This window comes from Mastigoproctus giganteus, chromosome 12, assembly GCF_048544385.1.
Source record: "Mastigoproctus giganteus isolate SK-2022 chromosome 12, ASM4854438v1, whole genome shotgun sequence".
NCBI classification, from domain to species: domain Eukaryota; kingdom Metazoa; phylum Arthropoda; class Arachnida; order Uropygi; family Thelyphonidae; genus Mastigoproctus; species Mastigoproctus giganteus.
Window position 1 is genome coordinate 86605462 of NC_143586.1, and position 17312 is coordinate 86622773.

The window sequence follows — 17312 nt, forward strand, 5'->3', positions numbered from 1 at the left end:
TTCCTCCGTTTGAAGAGTTTGGGCTGTTTCGCTTAGCATCGTCTGGAATAAAGGCCAGTCTGTGTTGGGTTTGAGGAACAGGTTTTCGTCTGGCTATGGTACGGTGGAGTTCGAAAGTTATGACCCTATGGTCCGACGTGGTCCAGCATTCTCTAACCATCCACGCAGAGAGGTGGCCAGCAAGAGATCTTGAGGTCAATGTAATGTCGATCGTGGATTCCCACATCGTACTGGAAAAGGTGGTAGGGTTATTTGGCTGGTTGAGAATGGTAAAAGAACTGGTTGCCAGGAAGTCCTCCAAGTCTTGCCCATTTGTGGCACGTTTCCTTTCTGTGGTTTCGCTTCACGACGCCGGGGATCGACAGTTGACGTCAGCACTCACGACGATCCTAGCGTTTTGGAAATCAGTAAGAATATTCTGCAGGTACCTGATAGCTGGGAGGACGTCCCCCATGGGTGGCAGTACAGCGAGACTGCATATAACTCGCCAAGTGGAGTGATAATGTGGGCGCAAGCGGCCCATGATGTACAATAGCTGGGGATTTTAGTGACTGTGATGTTCGGGTTTCTGACTATTATACATGCCCAAGGGGTCTCTCTGTTGTCCTGTACGATTGTGTAAGCCAGGGGATGTCCTCTTTCTTCCTTGCTGTATACGTATGGCTCCTGGATCAGGAGAATGTCTAAATTTTCTTCATTTGCTTTTTTGGTAAATTGTCCAGCTACTACTTTTGATCATTGCGCGTTTAGTTGTGCAAAATTGACCCTGTTGAGATTGAATGGTTTAAGGCGTACAGCCATAATCAATTGTCATCTGATATGCACTAGACAGGTTTGCAGTATCAGGGCACTTCTTGTCCCTAAGTGAGTGCTCAGCTGGCACCTTCTGTAATTTGCAATTGGCACAGATTGGTGGTTTCTCCTTTTTTGGGGCATGTGCTGAATTCATGGACTCTCTCCGCGTAGTGGCCGCAGGTAGCCTCCGTCTGGACACAGGTGTGTGTGTGGTGTGCCCAAAACGACAGCATTGGTAACACTTGGGGACAGATACGTGTTCCTTAAAGCGGTGGCTGCCCCATTGCCCCATTGTATGAAGATTCCGGTTGTTTGGTTGATGGTTTTCCATGCCTCAGGTGTGAGTTCCATTACCCAGGTTGTGTTTCCTCCTGTCTTGGACTTTGTTTGATATTTAGGAGTTATCAAAGTGGCTGCTTCCATTTCTGGATGCTCATGCTGGAGATTTCTGGCGTACAGTTCCACTTGCAGTGCCTCTGGCGTTAGGTCTTTGTCGGTGTTGAAGATTACTATGCTGGGGGCCTTTCTTTTAGGGGGCGCAGCTTCCCGACCGAGAGTCTGAATCTTTGGATTTGGATTGTTCAGAATTTTGTTCGCATCTTCCTCAGTTTGCGTTTCAATAATAACACCTGTATTCAATGTTTTATAGACAGATTTTATCTTTATAGTTTTTAGGTCCTGTCAAAGGTTTTTTTATTACTGTTTGCTTAACAGCTTCGCTGGTGCGATGCTCCTCAGTTGAGGTTGGTTTGAGAATGACCAGGTGCGGCGTCGGCAAGAGAATCTTGCGTTTGGTTGTAGTTTTTGGGATATGGTATCCTGAGCAGTGGCCCTCAACGCTTGGGCATATGTGAGTGCACGTTGTGGCATTTGTTATCCTGAGCAGTGGCCCTCAACGCTTGGGCATATGTGAGTGCACGTTGTGGCATTTGTTTTGTCCCACAGTCAATGTAGGCCTGGAGTGTTGCGTTTTCTCGTTCACTTTCGAGGTAGGCCTCTACCAGGAGAGTGTCCAGTTTATTCCAAAGGGTCACTATTTGTGCCCTTACCCTGGTAGTAACTATTTATCTGTTCTTTGAAAATGTTTTCCAAAGCTGTTTTTAGAAATAGTGACTTTTCATATATCGTACCCTCTGGCAGTGTAGGATTCAGGGTTGACTCCTCCTGCTTCTCTTCGCTAGCCTCCTTTGACGTTGCGGAATTCTCTGGTGTGTCTTTTAATTCGGTTTGGGAACTCGTTTCCCGTTCCAATTTCAGGATCGTTGGCTTCGAGTTCTTTTTCTTCCCGGTCTGACAGGCCCCAGAACGGGGGCCCCGAGAAACCTCGTGTTGGTCTAGTATGGTGATACAGTCATCGTTTTTGGTCTGCTGCAGGGGGTATCTGGTTTCCCTTCCATTTTAGCAATATTCGGATAAAAGAGACTATTCGGTCTATAGGGATTGTTTTGTTCCTGTTAGGTAGCGCTTCGAGAGTTATGGCAAATGATGCCCACCACAAGTTCGTAGCTGTAGCAGAAGGCTGGTAGTAGGCCTTTAAATATTTGTGCTAACCCCTACTGTCCACAGGTGGGGGGGGGTAAAGAGCCAGTTTAAAAATAGCCCCAGAGTTCGGATTACTTTCGAAATGGCGTTTCTATACCGCAGGTGAAGGGTTTGAGCTTGGCTTTATCACTGCACGTGTAGAAGCGATGATAGGTTCTGTCCATGGCAGGAAGGGGGGGGGGGAGAATTAAACTCACACAACACGTCGAAATTTTTGGGACAGAAGTTCTGTCCAAGTCATACTATTTGGGACACCTCTCCAGTCAAGTGCCAGATAGAAACGTGGCAGCCGCGCAATAACGGCTACCTCTCTATAGCCCTGTCGTCAGCCACTTGGTGACCATGCGGTCTGGCAACAACGGTTACAGATAATGACGTTTATATCTGAAAAAACACCCACTAAAATACCAAAAGTTTCTCTCCAAGGGACTCCTGTACTGTTTATCTTGTTGTGAGAATACACTGTAAATTTTAAACTATTGTTAAAACACATTTTTGACTAAAAATTTACGGAGCGATGAATCGTACGTCCGATCACGACGGCGGCCATATTGGCGATCCTCAACCTTCAACAGTGTTGCACCTGTTCGCCTGTACGAGTCGTCGGACCCGGTGCACACGTCTAACCTTAGCCTTTCGCTGACTTTTGCAGCGAAAAGCGACCTTTGCTTTTCGCTGACCTGAGACCAAAACTCAGCCACGGAGTGAAAAACACCAATTAACGCGAGGAACTTTAATGGGTTTTTTTCACTCCGTGGCTGAGTTAGTTGGTCTCAGGCGTAGATAGCAAGGTTTTTCTCCCCAGTTACTAGGGTTTTTTCGTCCAGCAAAACAAGCAAATCAACCATAGAACATACGCAATTTACAGACACAAATACGGGTTAATGTTTTTAATTACGGGTAACCCTAAAATAATAATTTGGCCTTTGCAGTTTTGCCGCCGGGTTTTCGTTTGACAATTTTGACACCAGTCCTGATACACTTTAACTACGACGGTTCTCGAACACCCCACCAGTTCAGCCGTTTGGGAAATCGAGGAACCAGCTCATCGAGCACCCACAATCTGGCCTAATAAAAGTCCGATAAATCCTTCCTTTTACCCTTCACTCTTGGAATTTTAATACCTTTTGAACCACTGGCATCTTATCAATGCTACATAGGTCAACTGACTCAGCACTCTCGTTCCTCACGTGGTCAACGGGTTGCATTAAGTTTTTATAGGGCTGTTCATAATTCAGTGATCACTCAGTGTATAATATGCCTGTAAACTACATGTGTTCTGTTGTTCATTTGTTTTATGAAAAACCTGTTTCCGGGAGGAAAACCATGCTACTTTCGACTGAGGCCGTTGTGTGTTAAATTTATCTGCTTGTTTGTGTGCCTTGCAAGGGGACCCAGCAATAACTCACGGGTATACCTGCGTCTCCAACGGAGACGAAATAATCAGACTGGCGTGTAAAAGCCTTCAGCAATTTCTTATATTTACTCGATACTCCTCCCACCCATCCCATTTGGTGCCAAGTGACTAAGCCACGGTACTGATATGGATTCTATATATCGACACAACAAAACAGTAATGGTGCCCTTTATTTGATAATGGCTTTTGAAACTCAGTCTGTTATGAAACCGAGTAGAGCCTCAGTAATAATAATATACAACACTTTGTGCCAGTGGCATTCAAATTCATTGTAACGGACTTAGTTCAGATTAATGACAATCACTTTTTATAGCATTTTTAATTCGAAGTGTGGTTTTCATGATAAGAAGTTGAACTACTAGTGTAGAATCTTTATTATTTTTTTGTTTTGTATGTTATTTATTTTTTGAAATTTTTATCCTTTTCTTTTATGTGTAATTCTTACCTTTTAAAGAATATGCCTAATGATTAAACGCTTTTTGTATACGGTGTCAAAAGTATTTGCTGCGGTCTTATTATTCTCTATTTAATTTCTTTTGTAAAATTAGAAGCAAATATATGTAAAATTTGAACTGCTTAATTTTTTAATTAACATCAGAAATGTGATGTATAATTTTTCATAGTTTTATTCTTTTGTTACCATCGAGCGTAAGAGTGACGAATTCTAAGTCTCCGTATAGCTGCTTTGGCTCTGAGCAATCTGATTGTGCATTACCCCATCACAATGTCCTTAGTGCTATTTCAGTGTCCGGAATCACGCATTTAGTAGAATTAGTCTTTCCTTCGGTGAAAATCAAAAAAACAGACTTTGTACGCTTTAATCAGCTGTTGGTGGGGAAAATTCTCGGATACTTACACTTTACGGAACCTCTGTTGAAATATTCTTAGAGCCATCTACAAGATTTAACATTAGGCTTATTGGGTGTATTTCCAGAAGCATTACTAATAAGGGACAGTGAAAATTATGCAGCGTATGAAAGTTCAAGGAAGTACGGGTAACTATGTTCTTAGTTGTGTTTCGTTTAAGTCCTGCACCAAAAAAAAGCAGGATGATTGATATATTTCTTTTGTATTTCGTATAACGAGTGAACAGTATTATTAAAACCACAACATTCGTTTCTGTTCCTATGGAGTTCCTACGAACTTTGTACGTTGTCCGTTAACATTTCTGAATACTAGTTTTCCCTGTAGGATGTTAGTGATTTAGACTTCTTAGAATTATTGATATTGCGTTTGTATTTAATTCTTACAAGCTGGAAATATTTTATTTTTATATCATATTGACAATGAAATAAGAAAAGTACTGGGTAAGTACTAATGAACCTCTAACTGCACTTAGTCATAAAAGACATCTGGATATTATGAATAATGTGATAAACAGCATATCATCCGAGGAAAATAATCATGAAACGATTACATCAAGCATTCCAGTTACTTGTGTGAAAGTCTTTTTAAAATGTGGTGGTGCAAACAAATTGTGAAGTACAATGTGTGTTCTCATATATTTGAATAAAACCTCCTAATTTACAGATATTTTACTATATCATTTATAGATTTCGCATATGTTAATGCCCAAAGTAATATGATCTGTATTACACTTGTGAGAGTTCATAACAGATATATTTTACAGACAGCAAGTATTTGCTGTAATTATCTTTTCTGTAATGTATCAGCACAAAAGAATAATGTTGGCCTGCAGCTCACTTAACACACTGTCCATAACAAGGCAGCAGTGCTTTTTTCCTCTTCCCCACTGTATATTGCCTTTCAAGAAGTTTAATTTTACAGCTCACCTATTAATTATATATCTACATGTATATATTCTTGAAAAAAAAAGTATAAATATATAAAGTAGTAAAAATTTATAAAAATGAAAAAGTGGTAAAGGTTTGTTTTCCTCCATTATTGTAATCATTACTTTTCTGTATTAGCCCACTTAAAATTTTCCCATAACTCACTGGTAGAGAAACATCTAAAAGAAAAAGAAATTAGCATTAGTAGAGGTACATGATGCTTTCTTGCATCCTGTGCATCTACTAATGCTAATGCCTTTTAGATATTGCAGTGGTACATTTTTTTACACAGGTGAATTGGTGTGATAAGTGATGGTTGATGTCAACTTGGATGTAGGTTTTTGAATTGGTGTTATTTCTGTTCACAAAAGGCTTAATTTCTGTATAAAGACCACAATTTAGTAGAAATAGTATCCATTTCTTCTTTTCCCATTAAGCATATTGCTTGTTTGGTTTTTTGTCCTTTAATTTTCTTTGTGCATTTTAATTTTACATCTGAAGGGTGGGTTGCTGGTTTCTTTCTTTGGTTGTGGACTATACTTGCATCTGACCCCCTATCTTTCAGCTTGTCTGGCTAGAATATTTCTACCAGGAGTCTAAGCTCCCACCAGCATAGCCCTCAGGGTCATTGGGTTACCCAGACCTCAACATGATAAGGTGGTAGTTCATGAGGAGGGTACCACTTTTATAAAATGAATTCTTGAAATTCAGGGATTGGGTTAATTAAAAATTGTTTTCCTGCAAATTGTTCCTCTTAGTTTCATAGATGTGACCTTCCATTGGATGGTGCATCAGGGTAATTTTAAAATAACCAAAAAGAGCTGAAATTTACATTACATTATAAGCTTCAGTTGTTTTGCATTTCAAAACGTTTTGTCCATTCATTGGAAACTTGCAGTACCTTTCAAGAAAAGCTTTTGAATGAATTTTTGAATAAGTTTCAGCTCACCTCTTTGTCCTGTGAGTTTTTTCTGCTGCTGATGGTTAACTAAATTTTCCTGTTTATACAGTAATATGATAGTGCTATCTGTATATTTATTTTAGAAATGCTTATAATTTTTTTTAAATATTTCTCTACTGAAATTTTATATGAAATAATGGAAGCCAAGAGGTGAGTAATATTTAAATTTGGAAGCCCCTTTTCAGTTTTAAATTAATTGTTCTTCAATTTTCAGACTTGTTGCCACATTGAATTTAGTCTGAAAAAAATTTAACAAAAAAAACAAAAGGCATGTAGTCTATATACTCAGTTTTTACCACCATTTTTTATGGATTTTTTTTGTAGGACTTTATAGCAATTTTTATAAAAATTTATATACTTTTTAAAATTAAAATTGGCACTTAGTGGTCTATGCTGTTTAGTTACTGCAGATTTTTAAAGGAAGATAGTTTTTAGTTAATCTTCAGTTTATTGTGCTTATCCATGTGACAAGGAGTGAGGGCATATGTAGCTCTGCCTGATTAGTAGAATTTACTATTGTGAATAATTAATGGCTTTTTATTATTATTATTATTATCATTAGCCACATGGTGCAAGGAAGCCTGAGGCTTTTGCTGCACCAGACAAAAAAAAAAATTCTGAGTTACCCTGAGAGAGAGAGAGAGAGAGAGAGAGAAGGGAATCACCAAGAAAGAGAAGAATGATGATATTCAGCTCAGGACCCTGGGTGTGCCAAGCCCATACTCACCAGATGTGAGCCCCCTGGGGTTATCCCTCATTTGCTTAATTTCTTGGTTTTTTTTATGTAAGAATGACTTTGGGAGGGATTCAAGCCAAAAAAAAAAAAAAAAACTAAACAAATACCTAACTTTTCTTTTTTACAATGATATACCAAAGATTAACACGATTAATAGGCAAAAAAAAGGAATAAATACGCTGCTGCTGGCTGAAGTCATTTGCAAAACGGCATTCACTCTAACAGAAAAGTGTTGTGATCAGCAACCATTGCAAAGCAATGGGCAGAACTACACATGTCCATCACTCCCTGTTGCACATATCTTTGAGTAAGCACTGTAAACTGCAGTTTAACTTAGTTTCAGTTGTATTCATAAGTTTTGTCCATAACAAGCTAGATATATAATGCACAATAGAATGTCAATTCTGAATAAAGTAACATTAAATACACTGAAAAAGAAGTGAGGATCTCTCCCTCCCCACTTTCATCATTTTTTTTCCTCTTATGATTTTAAACTTAAAACTTTTGATAGGCCAAGATGTTTCTTCAATTAGTTAGGGCTTTTGGTTTCCTTTTGCTGTAATAAGCTTTTCACCAATTTGTGGTAGATCCACCTGCTTGTCAAGGAACTGAAATGATTGCAACTATTGCTTTCATCATTTGTTGTCTTTTTTTTTTTTTTTTTTTTTTATTGTATGAGCCCAGTTAGGTGAACCTAAATGATGAAACCAAACTTTAGTAGCAGTTTATAGTTTAACCTTATCATTTTGCAGCTTGATAGTTTGTAACACAACCTGTGAATGTTATTTTGTTTTTCATGCTCCATTACATTTGGTATATGGAGTTCATTCTGAATGCAGAAATGACTAATTTTTATTATAAGACAGAAATATAGAGTAATCAGAACATTCTTATTGCTTCTATACATTCAATTTATTATTACAGATCTTGTATTTGTCCAAAAAGTTGTCATTGAGAACACATGTTGTATACTGAAAATTTCAAATTGTGGTGCTCTCCATTATTTTAACTTATATAATGTCATTCGGTTTTGGGACTAACAAATTGCAGGTCTAAATTGGAAGGGTAGTAGAGTTGCTAGGACTGCAATGTTACTTTTTTGCACACAGACTCCCTTAGCTCTAGGACTGTCCTTTGGTTCTGCAGCAGCCATTTGTGAGGTGAATGGTATATGCTTGGCTTAGGCTAATCATGTGGGATGTTGCCATTTTTCAAAATTTGACATTTGGTGGCAACAACCGAGAAGAAATATTCTTGAGGAATTTTGATGTTGCTATTTCTGTTAAATCTGCTGTAAGTTCTTAGTGACTTCATACAGGGACAAGAATTAATGCAATAAGCATCACAATGAATATATTCATAAAATTTTTGATGCCTTGCTGTTTCAAGAATTATAATACAGATTATCATGGTCAGAGTGATTAGAGTTAGTTTCATCTGATTTAAAGGGTTTTAAAGTGACGTTATTCACCCTCCAAGTGGCCATGACTGAAGTTGCTAGATAAAACAGCTATTTCACCACTCCAGTGTGAGGTTCAGAAAGACAAGTTATTTAGCTCTAGTGGTGGAGAATTGAAATAATGATTCTGCCACATGGATGAGGTAATTCTACAAAGTGAAGGATAATACAGGAAGGATAATACTTTTAGCTGGCAATTTCAGTTGTTAATAAGTTAAGTAATGTATGTAGTGCATTACTTTTTGGGTGCATTAGATTTTTTTTTTCTTCTTAAATTAATTGAAATGTTTTTTCTTTTACTATGATTAATAAAAGTGAAAAGAAATGTAGTTATCTTCTTATCTGTCAAGTGCAACAATTATAACTATAGAACGGTTAAACTATAGTTTTACATTCTCTAAACTTAGCTGTTCAGTTTGATTACAACTACAGTGTGTGTGTGTGTGTGTGTGTGTATGTATATATATATATATATATATATATATATATATATACACTATCATTGAATTTTATTAAATATTAACATTAATTAAATTATAATAAAGTAAATAAATAAATAATTAAATAATTAGGCATTCATTAGAGGCAGCGACATGCAATTCCTCCATATGAAGCTGAAATACATCCAATATTTTAAATTAAATAAAATAAAACATAAGCCAGTAGTATGGCAAAAACTGTAGAGCGAAAATTAACGTAAAAATAACCCAAATAAACAAACGAACAAAAAAAGAATAGACATAATAGTAGCCCGATAACTCTTGTATAATTTCGAGTTTTAAATCCGATTAATAAAAACTATACAAATTTTAGGATAATGCCAATTATATAATAATTTAGCGGTACCCCCCCGAGAGGTACCAGTTCCGAAAGACGTGAAATATCACCAAAAGAGGGTTAAAGGAACTACCAAACAATAACAAAATCAAAATAAATTAAAATAAATATAGAATGGCCATTATGCCCCATATCGACAGAGGACCACGAGGCCAATAATGGTCATGGAATCGCTGCATTTCAATCGCTATACAAATCGTCGCCGTGGTGAAAAGATCGAAGTACCAATTCACCCTCCCTCCTCCGATCGATCCACCAGTGCAGAGGATTTGCACGGCGGTGGTCCTTATGCAGCGAAAAATAAACTATAGAACAGACAGCACTCTAGAGCAGAGCCACACCACTGACATACTGTAAGCTGAATCAGCTTATATAGAAGAAAAAAGGAAAATAGATGGTGACACAGGCGTTGCTGAATTAGCATATCGACCCATTACTATTGAATTATATTAAATGTTGACGAAAGTTAAATCATAATAAAATAAATATAATCAAGCATTCATTAGAGGCAGCAACCTGCAATTCCTCCATATGAAGCCGAAATATATACTATCATTGAATTTTATTAAATATGAACATTAATTAAATTATAATAAAGTATATTAATTGGATTTAAAACTCGAAATTATAGAAGAGTTATCGGGCTACTATTATGTCTATTCTTTTTTTGTTCGTTTGTTTATTTGGGTTATTTTTATGTTAATTTTCGCTCTACAGTTTTTGCCATACTACTGGCTTATGTTTTATTTTATTTAATTTAAAATATTGGATATATATATATATATATATATATTTTTTTTTTAATACACTCCTCTCTCTCCCTCCCCCCCACTCTCTCCCCCAAAGCAACAATACATGTAAAGCATTCATTGACTGGCTAAAGCTAACATACTGCATTAAATACACAATTAATCAATGCATTTCTTTTTTCTTTAGAAACTGGGGGGAAAAAATTGTCAGATTTCTGTTGGTCTTATTTTAATGAAATTTTATGAAAATACACCCACTGGAGTTGAAGTGTTAGGTGTGGATGGACAGATGGTTGGACATGGTGAAGACAGTAGGTGCTTATTCATCATCAGCCATTTTCAATCCACTGCAGGATGAAGAGCTCTCCAGCAACTTTTCATTTCCTTCTGTTTTGTGCAATGGCCATCCATTTACTGCCCACGAACTCTTGGATTTCATCTGGAGATCTCCGTTCTTGTCTTACAGGTTTTCTTTTAACTCCTCTTAGTGTCATTCTGCTATTTTCTTAGTCCATCTGTCATGTCTTTGAGCTACATGTCCTGCCCAAGTCCATTTCAATTTTTTAGTTTTGATAAGAATGTCCTTTACTTAAGTTTGCTGCCTAATCCATGTATTTCTTTTCTTATCCAACAGTCTGATTCTTAATATAATTCATTCCATTCTTCGTTGTGTAGTTTCCAGCTTCTCTTTCGTTCTTTTGATGAGTGCCCAAGTTTTAACTTCCATAAGTTGTGGTTGCCAGTACACATTGGTTTATTATTTTACATTTCAGACAAATTGGGATATTGCTCCTCAGTATGTGACTATATTACTGAATGCTATCCATCTGAGATTTATTCTTGACTCTTGACTTCCAGCCATTTATAATTATTGAAGCTAATGACTTGTCCAAGATAATTATATGAATCCACCTTTTCAATTTCTGCTCCTTTAATGATTATATCTCCTCCTGTGGCATACTTGTTCATCATTACTTTTGTTTTAACCACATTCATCTTTAGTTCAAAATCCTTACTAACTCTTCATAACTGATTAAGATTTTCTTCTAAATTTTCGGGATCATGGCTTTGATCACAATGTCATCTGCAAATGGTTTAGGCACTCTCCATTCACATTGACTCCTTTCTGTGACCAGTCCAATCTTCTGAAAGCTTGTTCAAGAGCAGCAGTAAACAACTTGGGAGATAATTGTCTTCTTGTTGAACTCCTTTCTCAGTTGTAAATTTGCTATTTTAAATGCTTTCTCAATTTTAATTTTGCTACTGTCTTTGTCTAGTCTAATAAAGGAGGACGTTCTCATATTTTCTTCAAAATCATAATGTATGATGTCTATGCCTTGTCTTTCCAGTGCTCGAAACATTGCCTTATGCTGTATGGAGTCAAATGCCTTTTTGTAATCCACAAATGCCAGACATAATGGTGTTTTATGTTCATTTGCTTTCTCCATTAGCTGTGATATTACGTGAATGTGATCCATATTTGAGAATCTTGTCCTAAAGCCAGCTTGCTCTTTCGGTTGATTCTCATCAAGTATTCTTTCTAATCTGCTAGTAATGACCCTTGTAAACAACTTGTAGATGTGGGACAACAAGCTAATTGGTTTATAATTTCTAATTTTGGATTTATCTTATGATTTAAACTTATGATTGCATTATTCTATTCCTTAGGCATCGCGCCTTTCCTAATGTATTTTGTGAAGAGTCTTGCCAGTTTCTGTGCCATGTCTCTTCATCCTAATTTTAACAACTATACGCTAACTTCATGGCGCCTCCTTAGCCAGGTGGGAAGGAGCAGCAGTGCGTAACACACGCTTCTTAATTAGACCGGGGTTCGAGCCCGTCACCACCAAATACGGAGGATGCGGAAAGGTCAGGGAATGACCACCGCATATCTCGGAGCAATATGGCCTTAGTTGCTAATGCTCCTAAAAACTAAAATAACAACAACAAATAACAGTAACTTCATCTTCACCTGGGGTCTGATTCTTCATTTTCTTCACAATGCTTGTTCTACCTCATCAGGGAGGATATTGGGTATGTGCTGCTAATTTGTGATCTATCTTCCCCACTGCTGTCATCATTTCCTTACTCCTTATATAATACTTTATAATAGTCTTCTGCTATTTATAAGTACACCATCACTATTCTTCAGATTCAGTATCATTTGTCTTTCTGTATTACTGCTCTTGAGTACTGATTTAAGTTTTGTTTTCCCTTAATGCTTGTTCTACTTTTGTTGTGTTAAATCTTCTTATATCCTCTCTGAGTCTCTTTCTAATGGCTTTGCATAACTCAGTATATTCAGTTTTGTCCTTGTCGGTGTTTATCTAGCTCTTCATTTGTTGCCTTTAGTTCATGAGAAGTGTTTCTCGACCAATTTTTTCTTCTTTGGATTACTTTTTACCTATAGGTTTCTTGGGCTTTATCACTTTCAGAAAGTTGTATTCCTCATTGATATTTTGGTCCTGAAAGATCTGTAGAAGCTCAGACTTGTTCCTAAGTTCCAGTATATACTGCTTTTTCTTCTCTTTTGTTATCTCAAAGACCTTTGTATTATTTACTCTAGTCCAGCATTTCCCAACCGGGGTCCACATGGACCCCCCAGGGGTCCATAGAAGCTTTGAGGGAGTCCACAAGAAAAAAAATTGTATTTTGGGGGTCCATAATATGAGCTTGAGGGGTTCATGATAAAATATTATAAATAAAATAATTTGTTAAATAAATAAAAATAATAAAATAAACTAATGTCATAGAAAAGTCCAGAAATTTGCAGTTAGAAGATACTCGTATTTTCTGGAACCTTCTTTAGTTGACGCAAAAAAAAAATTTCTTTCCATAAAAAATTCTCGAAGAAGAAAACATTTAAGCACCGACTAATCTAGAAAGAGTCAGTCAGTCAGAGGCAGTCATTTCATTCTATAGTGAGTAATCGGCATCGTCGTGGTGAAATCTATTGTTTGTGTTATTGAACGTTATTGTACTAGTGAACTATATTTCCATTAGTACCTACAAGCATTTTCAACATTAAATATAAAAAAAAGTATTTAAAAAAATTTTTTTTTACTAATTCTGTCATTACAAGTAAAAAATATAAACCAGTTTTATCAATTAAAATTTTCAAAAATTTGTAATTTACATTTTTTATATTATATTGGAATTGTTTAATTATTAGCTTTTACTAACCTACAAATAAATATTTCATTTAGGAATATTACATATGCGTATATGGGGACCACATATGTAAAGTTAGAACTCGTGGGTCCACAAGCAAAAAAAATGTTGGGAACCCTTGCTCTAGTCGGTTTTTTTCCTTTTTTTTTTTTCGTACATCTATATTAAGTGTGTATCCTACCGTTCTGTGATCACTTCTAACATTTACCTTGTTCAGGACAGTAACATTGTTCACAATATATTTTCTGTTAGTGAGGACGAAGTCAATTTCATCAGTTGTTAATCCATTTGGGCTCTTCCATATCTGCTTTCTGTTCACCCTTTTCTTGAAAAAAGTGTTCATTGCTGACATGCCTCTAGATTTTGCAAATTCCACAAGTCTTTCATCCTTTCATTTCTTTCATCAATTTCAAAATTTCTTGTAGTTTCCATTCCTGTGCTGTTTTGTCTGTTGTCTTTATGCTTTTGCATATAAATATGCAAATGTGCCTGAAAACTAAATAAATGTAAAGATAACAAACTTACTGCTGTGACTGATAACTTGCCAATAAAAAGAAATATTTAAAAATACAGCCACTCTCTGATTAATGTAAGGGTTGCGTTCTGTGGAACTACGTAAGTCGGAATTTCCCCCATGCTTGTGTAGAACGTGCAACTGTTGTGCTCGCTGAATTGATTGAATCAAAAAAGAAATATTCAATGAACATGTGAATAGAATTATTTATTGTATTTATTCAATTTATCTCATGCGCAGGAAAAATTACAAAAGCGTGCAATTTAAAAAATTTCAAAATTATAAAATTACAAAAAAAAGAGAGGAGACAGGCATAATGTCAGTAAGTTTTACCTCTCGAGCTTCGTTGCCAGAATAAGCGTCTTCAGCTGATAAGTATGCCACTGTGGAGGTTGAGGGTTGTGGAGATTTAAAAGGGGTCAGCTGCTCAACACTACAAAAGAACATATTAATGGATGACTGGACGGTGGCTTTTTTCTTTTCCTTGTAGATTTCTTTGTAGCAAGCAAGCATATCATTCACCCCTCTTAACTTTTAAGAATCGTTCGCTGTCAGGATTCATCTCCTCAAACCTCACCATTGCCGATGCAATTTCACGAAATGCTATTGCCATCTCTCTGGTAATGAAGCATCTTGGTTCCTTATTTGGTTCACCTTGAGCTTCATCAGCATTTACTATTCTTTTACTATTACTGCCTGGAAGTCATTAAATTCTTCGTTAGATAATTCCTTCTCTTCTTCTTCTATTAACTTCTTCCATGTCTTTGGCATCAACCTCCAACTGAAGTAACTCTGCTACCTTTACAATTTTATCTATCACCTCTTCATATGATTTGTCTTTTTCAAAGCCTTTGAAGCTTTTTAAATTCCGTGCGCATATTTTCTTCCGTGTGCCATTTAAACAACTTTTAATAATTTCCGTCCAAGCCTTATTAATGTTTAAGATGCCGTGGTAAATATTGTAAGATTTCCAAAAGTCTCTTAACGTCAAATTTTTCTCACCGTCTAATGCAGACAATGCCTGAGCAAATGTTGTGCAGGCGCCTCCGTAGCCAGGTGGGAAGGAGCAGCAGTGCGTAGCACATGCTTATTGATTAGACCGGGGTTCGAGCTCATCACCACCAAATATGGAGGACGCGGAAAGGTCAGGGAATGACGACCGCATATCCCGGAGCAATATGGCCTTAGTTGCTAATGCTCCTAAAAACCAAATAACAAACAAGCAAATGTTGTGCATAAATAGTATGCTTTTAAATTTGAAATAACACCCTGATCCATAGTTTGGAATGGTGAAGTCATGTTTGGTGGTAGAATTATGACTCATGTTCAAATTGAAATCATCTAGTTGTGATTTTGCTTCTATTAGATAATGCTGCTGTCCAGCAGCATTGTCTAATAGAAGCAAAATCTTGAAAGGAACATCGTTGTCTTTACAATATTTTTCAACCTTGGGAATGAAGCAGCATTTAAACCAATCCTCAAAGACATATTGTTATCTATGCTCTCTGGTTCTATCGGAAATGCACGGGTAGGGTGGCATTTATTGATGCCCTTAAATGCACAAGGATTTCCAGAATGGTACACAAGCAGTGGCATTAATCTGTAATCTCCTGCTGTATTAGTCCCAAGCAAGAGCGTGGCCCTATCTTTTGAAGCCTTAAAACCTGGCATTGTCTTTTCCTCTTTGGCAATGTATGTTCGATCCGGCATTTTTTTCCAATACAGGGCAGTCTTGTCAATGTTAAAAATTTGCTGTGTTGAATAGCTGCCTTCATCAATAATTTTTTCCAACATATCACAAAATTGCCAGTGCCAATTTTGCAGCTGCAAAATTGGCACTGGCAACTTCACTGCATACTTTAACATTGTGGAAACCAGCGCAATGCTTAAACCTATTAAACCACCCATTGCTTGCCACGAATTTGGCTTGGGGTTCGCCGTACTTATCCTTAATATCTTCATAAGTACTTCTTGCTTTTGGTTGAATGGCTATTGGACTCAGGGTACTTGCTTCTGAATCTGATTTTCCATCCATATTATTAATAGCTGTTCCATCTTTGATATAGCACCTGAACACTGTTTTGTGAGCACTGTTGATCTTAAGTGCATTGAGCCTTTAATGTATTCTTTTATATGCACACTGTCTTTTAAAATAGTATTCACCATTGAAGCAGCGAGATATAATTCCTTTGCAATGGATGACAAACTTTGTCCTACTTCTTAATCATTTTCATCTTCATTTCTAAATCAATTTCATTTCGTTTCCTGGCACTACCACCACTTGCACTTTCCATTGGTCCCTTCATCATTGAAATACGTAAATCAGAATGAAGAGAAGTTTCTGAAAATTTATTTTTTATATGATTGAAGATTTCAGTGAAGGGGAACACATTTCACCCTAATACCGTAACGTAAAAACCCACCGAATTCCAGTTATCGGTATTATTGCAAATGCAATAAAATAGAGTTTATTACCTGTTTATAATAGATTGCGTTAACAAAAAAGCCCAATAAACCAGAAAGTGCAAATTGTTTTTTGGTTGTGACCTCCAGAAACTTGCTTTAGAAAAATATCACAAAGGTGTTGAAAATTGATTATTATAACGTGTACATATGATAACGATGAATGGGTATTGCAATTTCCATTATAAAAATGACCTTTTAGAGAGGTAAATAGCTTAGTAATATAGTGAAATTTTCAACTTCCAAGGACCTGGAACAAATTACAAAAAAAAAAAAAAAAAAAAAACCATCACTATATTATTGGGTTCACATTACGATATTTTCACGATGCTTCCATTTATCCCTACAGGTGCAAAATACGTTTCCCTATTTTTTTCTGTTTGTACTGGCCTGCAAAAACTTACGTCAAGTCGAATTTGCGTAAGTCGAGTATTACATAAGTCAGGGAGTTCCTGTAGTATAAAATAATTTCTTAAGCTAGGTTTTCCCTTACTAGGGTATCACAAAGTTTACAGCCTTGGCTGAAAAAAAGAAAAAAAAAAGAAGTAAGAAATCAAGGTTAAGTCATGTCACAGATCAAAAAATTAAAAAAAACAGTATGGCTCAAACACTCTGTATTTTTTTTTTTTTTTTTTTTTGAGTTGGGGAACGATGGGGAGGAGGAAGAGATACTATTCAGACCTTGAGACAGGGAAAAGAAGTATAGAATGACTGTAGATATGTACAGGATGTTTCAAAAATGAAGTGAGAAAACAAGTGCAAATAAAGTTTAGGTCATGACAAAGATCTAAAAATTAAAACAAAAACACAAGGCCTCAAACACTTCATGCTTTTTTTTGGGGGAGGACATATAGAGGGGGGGAAGGGAGAGATAG

At 36.5% G+C, this 17312-nt stretch overlaps 1 protein-coding gene across 2 annotated transcripts in view; it reads left to right on the top strand.

Moving 5' to 3' along the window:
- Window positions 1-4411: 4411 nt before the first annotated feature.
- Window positions 4412-17312, top strand: part of LOC150077247 (YTH domain-containing family protein 2-like) — a 144722-nt gene continuing 131821 nt past the window's right edge. The window contains exon 1 of one of the 2 annotated variants that reach the window (XM_090385624.1): window positions 4412-4749. In XM_090385624.1, coding sequence (XP_090241750.1) covers window positions 4719-4749 — 31 coding nt within the window. In that variant the 5' untranslated portion in view covers window positions 4412-4718. The remainder of the gene's footprint in view (window positions 4750-17312) is intronic. The other variant, XM_090385625.1, reaches the window with a different exon arrangement.